At 43.3% G+C, this 13,774-nt stretch overlaps 1 protein-coding gene across 2 annotated transcripts in view; it reads left to right on the top strand.

Moving 5' to 3' along the window:
- SUMF1 (sulfatase modifying factor 1) overlaps positions 1 to 13,774 on the top strand; it is a 29,311-nt gene that overhangs the window by 9,547 nt on the left and 5,990 nt on the right. For both annotated transcript variants that reach the window (XM_021409467.1, XM_021409466.1), the window contains exons 4-7: positions 7,573 to 7,655; positions 9,108 to 9,230; positions 9,909 to 10,023; positions 10,925 to 11,038. In XM_021409467.1, coding sequence (XP_021265142.1) covers positions 7,573 to 7,655; positions 9,108 to 9,230; positions 9,909 to 10,023; positions 10,925 to 11,038 — 435 coding nt within the window. The remainder of the gene's footprint in view (positions 1 to 7,572; positions 7,656 to 9,107; positions 9,231 to 9,908; positions 10,024 to 10,924; positions 11,039 to 13,774) is intronic.

Below are 13,774 nucleotides of genomic sequence, written 5' to 3'. Positions count from 1 at the left end.
AGATTCTAAGGGCTCTGCAGAAGCAAATCCTTCCTAGAGATCTGCAAGAGGAGGTGAACCACCAGCAAAAGCACCGATAGCCTCTACCTTGCTAGATGGCCCCTGAAATGTTTCAATTTTACTAGTACCAGCTGAAGGGAAAAAAGATGAAAGGAACCTAACACTATTAAATAAAAAGTGAACATATTTTAAAACTTGGCAACCACAATGTAACTATTAAAATGTGATTAGAAAAGGTGTAAGCAGCATGAATTTGGTCTGCTTCAATAAGTTGTCATGATCAGCAATAGGGAAGACTAACGGTTCTTTGTCCAAGTGTATTTCAGTCAGTCAGTACTGTAGCATGTGGTATGTACCTTCTCGAACCATAACCATCGTCATGAAGAGTAGAAATAAGTTGTAAATGTTCAAGTGTTATTTGTACTGCACCAAACCGATGGGAAAATGACTCTATTACTGTTTTGCATTAGTGGCTTAGATGTGGCTTGAGGCTGTTCTCCAGCTGAATGCAAATGTGAACACAAGAAGAGCAATAGGGATGTGTATTTCGTAAGTAGTATTTCATATGCAGTGAAAGAACTGGGAAAAGGTGGAAGTGAAGATATTGAACTGAATGGTGTCCAACAGCTTGTGTTGATAGTGAAGCGGGGGAGGGGGGAAGGAATATTTGTATTGGCTTTTGCTCTATTTAGGCACCTAGACTTCTCTTCTTAAACTGGACAGTTTTGTTATAGTCCTTGAAAAGAAGCAGACAGCTACATCAGCACAGAGGTGGGGCTGGTGAGAGCTGATGCAGAAGCAAGCCAGCTTAGCACGTAGAGTAATTGTTGGAGCTTTGGGCGTGCATTTCCTGAAGGTGAGGTCTCCTAGATATCCACTGCTGAAGAATGTAGGTTAGAACTAATCCTTTTGTGGAAGGAAACAGTAAAAAAGGGTGTAGCAGCCAGTAACTGAATTGTTCTGGGCTTCTGGAGATGCAGGATTTAGTTTTGGCCTCTTAAGTTTGCTTTGGTAATGTGGCAGAGAGTAGAAGTGTAGCACTGTCACAGACAAAGATGATGCTGACAAAACTGGGAAGGACTTCTTCACATATAGGATTTGCTAGGGATAGGGAGGGCCTTCAAAACCAAAACTTCTTGTGTGGGCTTACCCATTTATATAGCTTCACATATTAAAATAAATTTTTGGACTTGGAAACTAAAATCATCTGCTAATTACTGCACCTATTACATGCATTAAATCATGGCCTTTCTTGGATACTTGGTCTTGAGTGTAAATGTCATGGACAGTGCAACCTAGAATTGCCGATAGCTTGGCAGTCAGAGGGCTTTTTCTTCCTCTCTTTTGGGGGAGGATGGGAAGGCGGATGGGGAAAGAAGACCTCAAAACTTAAAGATGTCTACTTGTATTTTGTGATGAGACTATTTGCATGACCGCTCATCTCCCTGACTGAATTCAGGAGGAAGTGGAGAGGGGAAATCCGTGGCCAGTGCTATTATTCCATTTGTATGGGATTTCAATGCATCCTAGGGCACAGATCATGAAGGCTGTGTCTGCCAAATGAGAAGGCAGTGAGGTGTACTTTCCAGTGAGGGGATTTAAGAGCTCTTGCAAATAATTGTGAGAGTTTCTGCTTGCTGTGCAGCTACTGTGAAAAGTGTAAACAGAATAGCACTTACCAAGGCCGGAGCGCAGCGTATGTCAAATTTGCTCACTGGAGAGTTGTGGGAACGTTTTAGTCCTTGGCTTGTGGAAGATAGCAAAATTAATTTTTGCCTTTAGGCCAGATGGGCTCTGCAATGAAGAGACCGAGAGCATTCAAATCTGCATTCTCAGTTTATTTTCAGGCAGTACTTAATTTATGGTCTGAGAATGCAATGAAATCAGTTTGCTGGCAGACTTGAGCAAGCACTTTTAAATTGGAGTTCTCTCAGTCCGGAGCTATTGGACATTGTTTGAATTCCTTTTTGTTTGGGATCTTTGCTGTAGTCTTTCTGTAGAAATTCACTCATTTATAGCAGTATCCCTAGAAAATGAGGAAAACGTTGTGCATTTCAAGTTGGTCGTTGGAAGATGAGTTTGGAATACTCGTGTTTGCAGGTAGGGTAGCAGTCCTAGTGTTTGCTATGGACTTGGGAAAAATGTACCTCTTGTCAGCTTATAATAATAACTTGCTTGTCTGTGGCTTGGGGGAAAAGGGATGGGGTTATTTTATTAATTCCTGATACTGTTGAAATGTCAACATATATTCTGCTTAAGCAGAACCTGATGAGCACATCCATTGCTACTTTAAGTCACCTCTACTGCAGTTGGCTCTTGCTTTTTCAGAAACCTTTCAGAGGAAACTGAAATCAAAGGAGGAGATGGGTGAGCTTCCTTCTTGCAGACCCCATTGCTTCAGAATTCCCTGCAAGGAGCTGTTGAACTGTTGATCTGTATTTTCTGTCCGTTCGCTCTATTTTGAGACTAAAGAAAGACGAGCAGCAAGCAGTTCTTACTGGAAATTACCAGTAATATTGGTCCACCTTTATCAGTATGAACTCTAGCTTTAAAGCTGGGTGAAGCTTGTGCCTCAGGCTGTAGGTACATCTGTGCATGCCTCGCTCTTAAAGCTTATATTCACTTGGTTATTGGAAAAAGTGACCAGCTGGAGTGCAAAATTAGATGTTGGCTGAAAAATGAACTTCCAAAGATGGAACTTACCAGGAATATCAGTTCCTCAAAAGAAGCTTCTCTAGATTCCAAAACTTGCACTTAATCAGTCTCACCGGATTTTAATATCAAATAATTTTGGCTCTTTTTCTTGGAGAATTGAAATGGCATTGAAGTATTATACTATTTGAATGAGATTCAGTAACCTTTCCTTATGTGAAGGAAAATGTCTCTTCGTGAAGGAAAGTGCTCTTTTCCAATGAAATATGAAGTCTTTTCACTAACTGACTTAAAATATATTTAATTCTATAAAGCTGCCACACTACATCTTTGCAGCACTGCAATTTCAAGCTTCTTAAAAATAATGCAAACAATATCAATATTGAGTATTAAACACCCTTCTTGCTTCCATTTCTGACCTCACAAGGGAGGCTGAAAACCTTAGAAGAGTAAAAACAGATTCTTCTTTATTAGAGCTTTTTGTGGAGCTGGAGATCTTAATTGATATAATAAATAATTAAATTTAATTGATATAATAAATAGTGTAGGACCTGTAGTAACATTACAGGTGCTGGCAATGATCTGGATTTGTTATCTGGGGGGGTGGGGGAATGCCTCAACTGTCTGCTTTAAGTTGCTTCAGTTCTCCCAATTTGGCGGAGGACTTGACAACCAAGTTTCAGTTCAGTTTATGTACATAATTGCAGAAGATTTGTTCTGTTGCAGAGTATTTTCAAGTACAAGTATGAATGATAGCTGCAGACATAGAGTTCCCGCTGCAGCTACTGTGACAAGCTGGAAAAGATCTCTTCTTTGTCCTGAGCCTTGAATCCCTTTTCACTTTCTCACTATTTACACTTGTGATGTCTCCCTGACTCAGTTACAGCTGTTTCAATTTAAACACAAGCCTGTTGCTATGGGGATGATGTACTGCCTAGAAATAGGTCGTGCTCGTGCCGTTTGCAGTGTGCTGATAAAAAGGAAAAGCAGCACTGCAGGCTGGCTGAGGTGAGCAGGGAGCGTACATCTGCCAAAGGGCTTTGCCTTGCGTTTGGAAAATGGCTTTTCAGTCGAGTGGGAGCCGCGGCACGGCTCTACCGTGTTTAAACTGCCCCTCCTCGTGTGATGTGTTCTGAGCCTGACTGCAGACCTTTGTCTGTGCCTTCCGCTGGTTTCCCTCTGATCCCGAGCGGGATGTGAAGTGACAGCCAGCAGCCAAAGCGTTGGTGGGTGGGTGTCAGCCCTGAGCAGGGCCATGTTAGGGCAGCGGCCTGGAGTAGCTGCAGCCTGCTGGCGTCTGGCACTGCTGGGTGCTGATCCCGGGGCTCAGCAGATCTGCTCGGAGCCACAGCCTGCTTCTGCAGGCAGGTGCAGGTGATGCTACCAGCATGTGGCAGGAGGCTCCCCTGCCAGGGAGGGAGGTGCTGTGATGATATGAGCCTGGGAACTGCGTGGAGACGGTGGGAGATGTCTCTGCCCTGAATTTTGGCCAGGGAAGGGTTTTGAGGGGCATGAGGGAGAAACGGCAATACTGCAAAGAGATAATAGGTGTCAAGGGGCTTGTTGCTAGGGCCTAACCTAACAAGATCTCTGTGGTTTCTGAAGGGGAAAAATCTGTTACTCTGTATGCTCTAAATTTTTATTTCTTAAACTGCTTGCCCTGCTAAAAATGGTGACTTTTCCATCTTCTGTCTGCCTCTTTCATCAGTAGTTGATGAATCAGCTGCATGAGGTTTAGGATGAGGCAGAGAGGAGGAAACTTTAGCAGATTTGTGTATCTACCTTGTATGATAAAAGAAATCCTCAACCAAAATAATATTCTCTACTGAAAAACTACTTCTACCTCACAGTAGTGAAGATGTCCACACCACTGGGTGGATTTCCCAGAGATAATGCCTCATAGCTTCCCTGCTTCCAGCCTATGCACACACTGCTTTTGCAAATTAAAGATGTGCAGTGCTTCTCATACATAAATGTGATTAGAAAGTAAAATTTGGGGCTGAAGTGAGGCTTGAGGTGAGGGGAGGCTCCTCCCATGTGGCCAGTGCCATGTTAGCCCCAAGACCAGTACAGATGTTTTCATGGCTGCTGGCTGTGGTTGCATCTTGTGTTGGATATGTTCCTGCTGTTTGTGCACTGCCAGGAACATGGTGTAATGCTGATGACGAAACTGACTTTGCTGATGTTTCCCTATGCGGTAATTTTTGGAATTCTCTTCAAGACAATTGCAAAGTTGTCAAAAAGTCACCAGTTAATGGAGCAATTAAAGTGAGGATATCATAGCCTGCCTTGATAAGAAAATTGAACACTTAAAACTTCTTGAATTTTATGTAAGCTGATAGTGGGAGTACAGGTTTCAGTTCAGCAAATTACTTCATTTGAGTGGAAAACTTGTAGGTTGGAGTTACCTATTGATCTTCACGGTGTTATCGCATGTTCTTGTTTCTTCAGTGCTAGGAGCCCGTGATAAGCTGAACAGTGAGTTCTTGAGGTTTAATCCTGCAGCAGAGAGCTGGATAATGCCACGTTTCCCACTGGGTCAGACCAGAACGAGCGCTGAGCTTTTCCGCTTCCAAAATGCGCTTTGCTGCCAGAACTGCACCTCCTCATGCATCAAGGCTGCCGTGCAGCACGCAGAGCGGTCTCGTTTAACCAGTTCTGTTACAAGTGATAGCTATGCTATAAAGAGGGAATCAAAATAGAGCTGATATCCTCTTCTAATTCGGTATCTCTTCAAGATCTATTCAGCGGCGTTTGCTGCTGCTTTTTCAAAATGAGTCTCTTGCCAGTCTGCAGAGCACATCCAGGAGCGAGGCATGAGAATGCAGAGCATTATGCAAGGAGCTAAGCTCATTAGTGGCAAGGGAGAGCTTTGCTGTGTTAAATGTGATGTTGTAATATTGCTAATTAGCTTTCCCGCTAATTAGATTTAGAGCAATTAAAAGCTTTGAAGACTTCTGAGAAGTTTTTGAAAGGACCGTAAATTTCAGGTACATGACTTTCTCTTTTGGGAAGAGCATCCTGGTGCATGCTCAGTGCTGCCAGTGGCTGACTTGGATTAGTTTCCAGCTAATTATTGGAGGCTGTATGTAGTCTATCACTGTTATCAGTGTCCTAATGCTATGTGTGTAAGTCTTCTGAAGATCTGGGTGTTCTGAAGATATTGGCAGCCATTTGGTGTTCAGCTGAGCCAGAAACAGAAGACGTGCACACGTTGTGCTCTCATGCAGAGGGACTATATTTTTTTCTGTTTAAAATAAACCATTCTGATCGAAAGCATCTGCTTTTTCTTTTGCATAGTGAAAATGTTTTCCAAAATTAGTCTTATGTAGTGCAAGTCTTTGCAGTCACTTGCAGAGATCTTTTTCCATAAAGAAGCAGTTTAATTGACAAACATGTTATGTTGCACTTTGGAACTGTCAGGCTGAAATTCCACTCCTGATATCTCGTATTCAGGAACTTTGAGCAAATAGAACTGTGGCTCTCTTCTGTTCCTGTAAGAGTTGTCAAATTCTGACCTGAGATTTCTGTCCGCTCTTGAGTGTTGACTACAGCTCAAAACAGGGAACTGGATAAATCAGACTAGTTTTAAGCCTGTTAACTGCAGTATCTGTTCAGCAGCTTGGCCATTCTGAGGCTTTGGATAGTGCTGTGAGAGCTGAGCAGAGCACCTGAGATGAAGGGAAGTCCTGTTTGGGGGTTTGAGTGCTCAGTAACAAAGCTGCAGCTTCTAGTGAGAGACCAAATGCTTTTCTCCCCCCCAAAAAAGCACAAGGGCCTCTAATTGTAGTGAGAGTCAAAAGCTTAGTTAGGTACTGAACTAAAGCTATGTGGCTGATATCAGTTTGTTTGCTCTTCATGCTAGGGAGATTGGGAAGCAAGATCTTTAAGAAATGTCACTGCTTTGGTGGCTTGGAAGTAAACCTAGCAGGAGAAATCCTTAGATGAGTGTATTCCTGAGTGCTTCCTTGGTATTGCGAAGTCAAATTGGAGACTGCTGGTCAGAGAAGTACTGGATGTTTGCACTGTTACACAGCATTCTGTTTGCAAGCTTGATGTTGTTCAGAAAGCCACTTTTTAAAGAAATACACAAAGCTTCACTTCCGTGTCTCTCCCATCTCCACCTTCTGGAAGCTGACAGCAAGTACTTCAGATTTGGTTTACTGATTTAAATGAGCTGGAAAGCAAAGTGTTGCAAGACGTGTGTTTTGACCCTTGTTAAAGGATGTCATCAGGATTTTGGTTTAGTTATTCTAAAACACGGAGTCTAGGGAGCAAATAATTGAGATGAAAACAGTCTGAGCCAAAGCTGTTTTTTAATCTCGGCAGTATGTGTCAGACCAAAGTCAGCTAGGAAGCTAATTGGTCTGAACGTACTGTGGGCATAATGTTGTGAAAGGATCAAGTCAAACTGTAATATTCTAGATGTTTTCCAACCACGGCCACCTGAGATGCATTTGGCGTATGCTTTCAGAAGAATTATACGTGAGAATTTCAGAGAGGACAGTCTGGTCCGCCTCGGGAAGTGTGCTGAAGGCCGTGCCTTCCCAAGGAGTAAACCCTGGCTCAAATCAGACATGCAGGTGAGAAAATCTGGGAGGGAAGGAGAGATGGCCAGGGGGTAGCACTGCAGGGAAGTATGCTCAGGGTTTCGTTTGGCTCTTTGGTTTTGGGTGGTATTATCTCTGTGCTGATCCATACCTTTGGTTATTTTCTGGCCAGCAACATTGTAATGTGGATCCAGAGATCGTCTTGGTTCATCAGAGGTGATTTGGGATGTAATAGGTAAGCTAGCTACAAGCAGAGCCTTGAGCGTTGAGTTAAAGCTTTGTGGCCATTCGTCATTGGATGAGTTTTTTCCAAATAGCCTTTAGCTGGGAGTTCAGGACATCATCCCTGTCCGTTTCTGTCTCCTTTCAGGTTGCAGCTGCTCCCTGGTGGCTGCCAGTCAAGGGAGCCAACTGGAGGCAACCTGAGGGCCCTGACTCCAACATCCTCAGCAGGTAAGGTGCAAGTGGCCATTCAGTTACCATACACACTGCTTGCTGTACGTATGCCTGTAAACATGTACCTGACTTGGGTGCTTACTTAGATGTCAGCGTCCTCATTTTTTGACCTCTTATATTAATTCTCTCACTAGGCAAGTGACAATGAAGTTGACACCAACTGCTTAACTAGTTAAAGTTTCACAGCTGCTGCTGGAAATAGTCAGACTCGCTAGCCTAGATCTAGTGGATATTGGCATGTTTTCAAGTCCCCTAAGGACAGGGTTATGTTAGTGTAACATCATCTGATTGCTGAACTGCTTAGTAACAAGTCCATTGTCTCTTCTCCAAGGGCAATGAAAGAATTATCTGAGGCAAAAATAGAGATAATATCAGGAGGCATTGTTAGGGGGAGATTGAGAAATTGAGGTCACAGTCAGCACATAACATCTGGAAAAATGCCATGCAAGTCTTGCCTTACAGAAGTATAGCTCAAACTTAGCCTGGTACAACTGCTGGTGAACTTCCATATGAAAGCAGTATGATGCTTCCATAGGTGTAGATAAGCTTGTTTAAAAAAAAAAAAGGTGGAAAAGAGAAGTGAGTAGGAAGTGCTCAGGATCAGTGTCCTCAGTTCTTGAAGCCTCTTGGTCTGTCAGAGGCTTGGATGGGATGATCATTGTGACAAGAATAACTGGGCATTCACTCTGGAAAGAGAGCCCACTGTTCCAAGTGCAATCCTGGAAACAAACCAAGAGAAAGATGGAGCATTTGTGCAAGCTGTGGATTGCTTAAAGCACCAAGAGAAAAATACTTTTTTGTTAAACTTCTGCAGATTGCTGTTTCCTGGATTGGATGCTGCCAAAGATCATGTTGCTAGGAGCAATGATGTTCTCATCTCATGTATCTCTCAAAAATTCCACAACTGAAAGCAAATAAAGAACCTGCAGCAAAAAGAAGAGTGCACAAGGAATTGAACAGCAACCCTATTTGCCCTTAAATTGCAATGTAAATTTACCTGTCAGGTCTTAAGTACTTGATAAGATGCTATTAAGCCTGCCTAGAAATGGGTCCTGCTGCTGCAGTCTTCAATTACTTTTGGTGTCTTCCTTTGGGATTCTGAGCGTTTCCCCAGAAGGCAGCGAATCAGCAGCTCCTTGCTGGCTCCCTGGTGCAGCAGATTCCTGATGTGGGAGCCTGAGAGAGTGCAAGCTGCACCTAAAAGCATATTCTTTGCTTTCTTTGCTCTGTATGATGGCTGCATTACCCATCCAGCACCTACTAGTAGCTCTCTGTTCTTCTTTAAAAGCAAGCTAGTAACTTGTCCAGTTCTTACTAAGATACCGAAGCTATAAATTTTCTCAGTGTTTTGTTGCCATCTCTTCTGAATTTTGTCAAGTGCCTGTTTTGCATTGCTGTGAGACTGCCTGCGTCCGCTGATGGTCTTGTCCTGTTTGTTTTGCTCCCCAGAATGGACCATCCTGTTCTTCATGTGTCCTGGAATGATGCTGTAGCATTTTGCACATGGGCAGGGAAACGGTTACCAACTGAGGCTGAATGGGAGTACAGCTGTCGAGGGGGCCTTGAGAAAAGGTACCTGCCACAGATATCTCTGGTTGTGTTTAAAACTGATATTTACCAGGTAGGAAAAAGCTGAGAGGTTTTTTATTTCCCTCTATGTCTGTCTTGCATAGTGTATGCCTCTGTGGTAAACATAATGCAGGCTTATTCTGAGCACATTGCTTTATGTCACCTAAGATGCATAACAAAGTGAACGCAAAGAGCCCAGGAGGAAGAGATGTGATACAGTGTGAAGGCATAGGACTACTGCTATTGCAGGAGATGGAAGATGAAACAAAAAGAGGCTTATTGCTAAGGCTGAAAGAGCTGGAGAAGAGCTTGAGAAGTAATTACATGCGTTGCTTCACGGCATTAGGGTCAGTGGGTACACCTGTTAGGTGACTGTGGGCTTGGGGAGAAGGGGGAGGCCAAGTGAAGAACAGTTTTGGTCCTGGCCATCCTGTGTCCTGAACTGCATGCTGCACAGGGCAGTGCTAGCAAGGGCTGCCTCTCCCTCCTCCAGGTACAAACTGCCCTTGTAGAAGCCTTGTTATTCTTTAAAGCCTTCGTACTTTAAAGATATTGGTACAGATGGAACTGGAGTACAAACAGCTTCCCCAGGGTAAGGTGGTGAGAGGGCAGGTAAGGTGTTTCGTTTATTATAAAGGATAAAATAAAAGTTTGATAACTGCTTTTTCTGTCTTTTAATAGACTTTTCCCATGGGGCAACAAGCTTCAGCCGAAAGGTCAGCATTATGCTAACATTTGGCAGGGAGTGTTCCCAAGTAACAACACTGCAGAAGATGGATACAAAGGAACTGCACCGGTAAGAGCGTCTCAAAGTGAATTACCATTTGGAAATGAACTTAGTCTTCTTAAAATTGAGGTCTGTGTTCAACATAACGAGCTGTGGACGTTTTCCATTTCTGTACTTTCACCTTTAGATTTTCAAGTTCTGATATATTTCACTGCAGGCCTGAGTATTACCAAGGGATATGTTTTAAAAGCCTAATTGAAAAGTAAAGATTACCTTCATTTTAACTTCCTCTCAAACTGACCTCTTTTCCCCATTTCCAAGCACTTTTGAGTCAGATGCTGAAGTTGGCTCTTGCCTCTACTTCTGGCATCATCATTTTTTAGCTCATTTTTGATTAGGTGTTCCCAAGCTACAAGAATTGTGCAGTAGCTTAAAAGAAATGCAACTTCCCTCTTTGGAGCCTGTCCATTATGGCAAACAATGGGGTGGGTTTTTTCAAGATAGGAATGTGAATTAGGTGGCAGTTAAGAATGTTAATCAGTGAGGAAATCTGTGTGTGTATGAGCTGACAGCCATTCTTGCCCTTCTTAGGTGGGGAAGGGGAATCCAGAAGCTGTAAGAATGAGCACACAGCTTAGAATGCTAATGCAGTGTGCAGTTCTGTGTTTGTCAGACAGTGCCAATCTTTAGAGGATCTGTCAGCAAAACTGATGAGAGTATGCCAGGTGCCATAATGGAAACAGTGCTGAGAACATCGAGGATCATAACTGTTCCTTCTTTCATTCTGTTTTATTTAAGTGGAGTGAGCAAATGTGTTACAGGTCTGCACTACTGGTTTGTCTGTTTGTGAGATGTGAAGGCAGAGTTCTTGGCAGAGATCAGTGTACCTTCAGCAAACTGGTCTTCAGGTTTAAAAACCTCATTTCATGTGGAGTGGTTTCAAGAACTGGCAGTTATTTGTCTTGTGTAGGTCACTGCATTTCCTCCCAATGGATATGGCTTGTACAACATTGTAGGAAATGCCTGGGAGTGGACATCTGACTGGTGGGCTGTTCATCACTCAGCAGATGAAGCTCACAACCCTGTAAGTATATTATTGGTATACATGAGGGCACAGCTCCCTCTTCCTACTTGAATCTGGTTGCTGATTAGAAACCTACTGTTCTTTGCTCCTCTTTGAGTATCACACCACAAGTCATCAACACTGAAATAACAGTAGTGCAATTTCATTTATTTTCTTGAACAGACCTCCACCATTGGTTAGGAGTTGAATGCTTCCAAACTGACATCAGGTGAAACAAGTAAAGGATTTGCCAATGCAATGGAATAAATGGGAGGGGGATGTCTTGCTCTGAGCTGCACTATTTATTTTTTTTCCAGGTAGAGAACAAACCATCCTGGATTATTTTAATGGATTCTACTAGCTCACTTAAGCTGAGCATGTAATAAAGCTGAAATTTATGGAGAGATGTAGCTTTTTGAACTTTGAAGGGGTTAATCTTTGGTTATCTTTATGGCAGCCAGTGGAAGAGGCCCAGCAGGGTGAGCTTTGTATTTGGGGTTTCTTGTACCATATCTCTCAGCAGATTCAAGCTCTAATGTTACATCTCCTCTCTCCCTTATCTAGGATGACTAAATATGAGAAGTGAACTGCTCCACTCTCACAGAACTTGTTTTGTTCAGATACGGTTATCTGTAATGAGAAAACCAGTTAAGCCTCTCTGGGCAGGAGCTATCTGTTTCCTGCAGGATTTGAGTATCCTCATGCTGTGGTCTTGTACATATTGTCTTTGTCTGGTATGCTGGGCATAATCACAGCCCTTTGTGGGAAGTCAGCGGCTGGAAGCAGCTTGAGCAACCTGTTAAACTTTGCTGGTCAGTACATTGCAGAGGTTGACATTCTGCTGTTTGTTCAGGATGATGTTGCCAGCATGAGACGCCTTGTTGGGGTCTAATTGCATGAGGTCTGTTCTAGCAGTTTTCAGTCACTGATGGAGACCTCCTAATGTACCAAGCACATTGGCTGATTCCAGGTTACTAGTATCCCAGTAAGGCACCACAGGTCTTTCTGGTGGGTTAAGCTATGGCTCAGATGGTGCCTTTACATGCATCCTCCCAAGTGACTGAAATGCTTTGACTGTAGCTTTTTTTCCTTGCTTAATTTTTAAAAATAGGGTGGACTATTCTATAACTTCTGTTTGCAGGCAGTCTTAGCAATACAGCTTAGCAATAGCTAAAAACAAAGAAACAAGATGAGTATGAAGCCTTGAGTAGTTAGCAGAACATAGATCTGGATGAAGTGAAAGAACAATACAGCTAGCAAACTTTCCTGCCTCAGAGGAGATGAGTATTGATTCAGTTGCAACCTGGTAAGTCAGGGTAAGAAGAAGCATGTAAGCAGCATCGAGCTTTGTATTCCAGACTGTAGTAACCATGGTTTGAGCCTGGAAAGCTTCTGCTTTTCCACTCTCAGTGCCTGGCACCAAAGCACGATGATGGGCATGTGCTACCTCAGTGGAGCAGGAGGGACCCTGCACCTGCCCCTGCTCCTTCAGAGACAAACAGCGTCTGTGTCCCTGGGAGAGAACACGGGTCTGGTAGCTTGCAGCATACTGCAGTTATCCCTGCTCTTGTTTCTGTTGCTCACTTTAACAGCCACTTCAGTTTTAGCCACTTGTTTCTTCCTGCTGTATTTATAATGCTGGTGCAGTACTTCTGCATTAAATTAAGGTGATGGTGAGAAACAAGTGTTATATCTGACTTCAGAATTTTGCTATTGAACTTAAGAGGCTATGAGTTGGCTTAGATCTTGAAATTCAGCACAAACATTTCCCAGATGCTTTGGAAGGGATCTAACAGTTGGGTGTTAACAATTATGCTTTCAGTTTTTTCAGTTGTAAACAAATTGTCAGGATATAGTGTCTGAGGTAGGGCCCTCCAGTGTGAGTTCTGAAGAGTTCTTCTCATGAAATGGAGAAGGAAACTGAACCTCAGAATGTGAAGACGCGTCCCAAAATAGCCAGGCTGCAGTATCTTCTGAGACATCAGGAATTATTAGCGCTGTAGCTATCAGTGCCAACCTCCTAAGTCTCTCCAGAGTACAACTCAGCGTAACCCATATATGGAGCATGTTCTTTTTGCCTGTAAGGTGGGTTTCTTCAAGAAGGTCAGAGCTTAGTGAAAGTTTCTTAACACGTTTGGTACATTTCATGTGCTGTTTTCAGGTCGGCCCGTGTGGCTCTGCTAGGGAGCTCGGTGATGCGCAGAGCCTTTGTAGAGGAGCTGAGCTACATACTGGAGGAGAACAGGATCACTGGCTGCTTTTCAGAGAACTTCCTCAGTTTCATGACCAACTCTTTGCCTTCAGTGATTTGAGAGAATTATCTACCCAGAGGATGCTGTCTCACAGTAGCGTAGATTACTGGCGAATACCGAATGAGGCTTTTGCAGTGGTGAAGCATATCAGTGCTGTGATCTTGCTTCAGCTGAACTCCCTCCCCCAGCCTCTGAACTTCTTTGTTAGCAGATATCTTCTGAAGGGCAAAAAATGAGCATCATAAGTTGTTTGTAACTAACAGAACTTATGCCGTGACCATTTTCTTTAGTTCTCATGCTTCTTCAGTGTGCTATCACTTCACCAGCAGTTAGAGCTGCGTGCTTGGACAGCAGCCCTCCTCCTGACCCTCAAGTAGCACACCTCTCTTAGTTTAAAAGAGTCACTTCAGAACTCGCAGCAAAGACCAAAGCTCTGTGCTTGCATTTCACTGTGTAATGGGAAATCCTGTTCAACAGCTCCATTGTGTTCTGGCTGATCTCGTTC

The sequence above is a fragment of the Numida meleagris genome, chromosome 11 (genome assembly GCF_002078875.1).
Source record: "Numida meleagris isolate 19003 breed g44 Domestic line chromosome 11, NumMel1.0, whole genome shotgun sequence".
NCBI classification, from domain to species: domain Eukaryota; kingdom Metazoa; phylum Chordata; class Aves; order Galliformes; family Numididae; genus Numida; species Numida meleagris.
The sequence above is the reverse complement of the archived record's forward strand: the minus strand, read 5'-3'. Positions and strand labels throughout refer to the sequence as shown.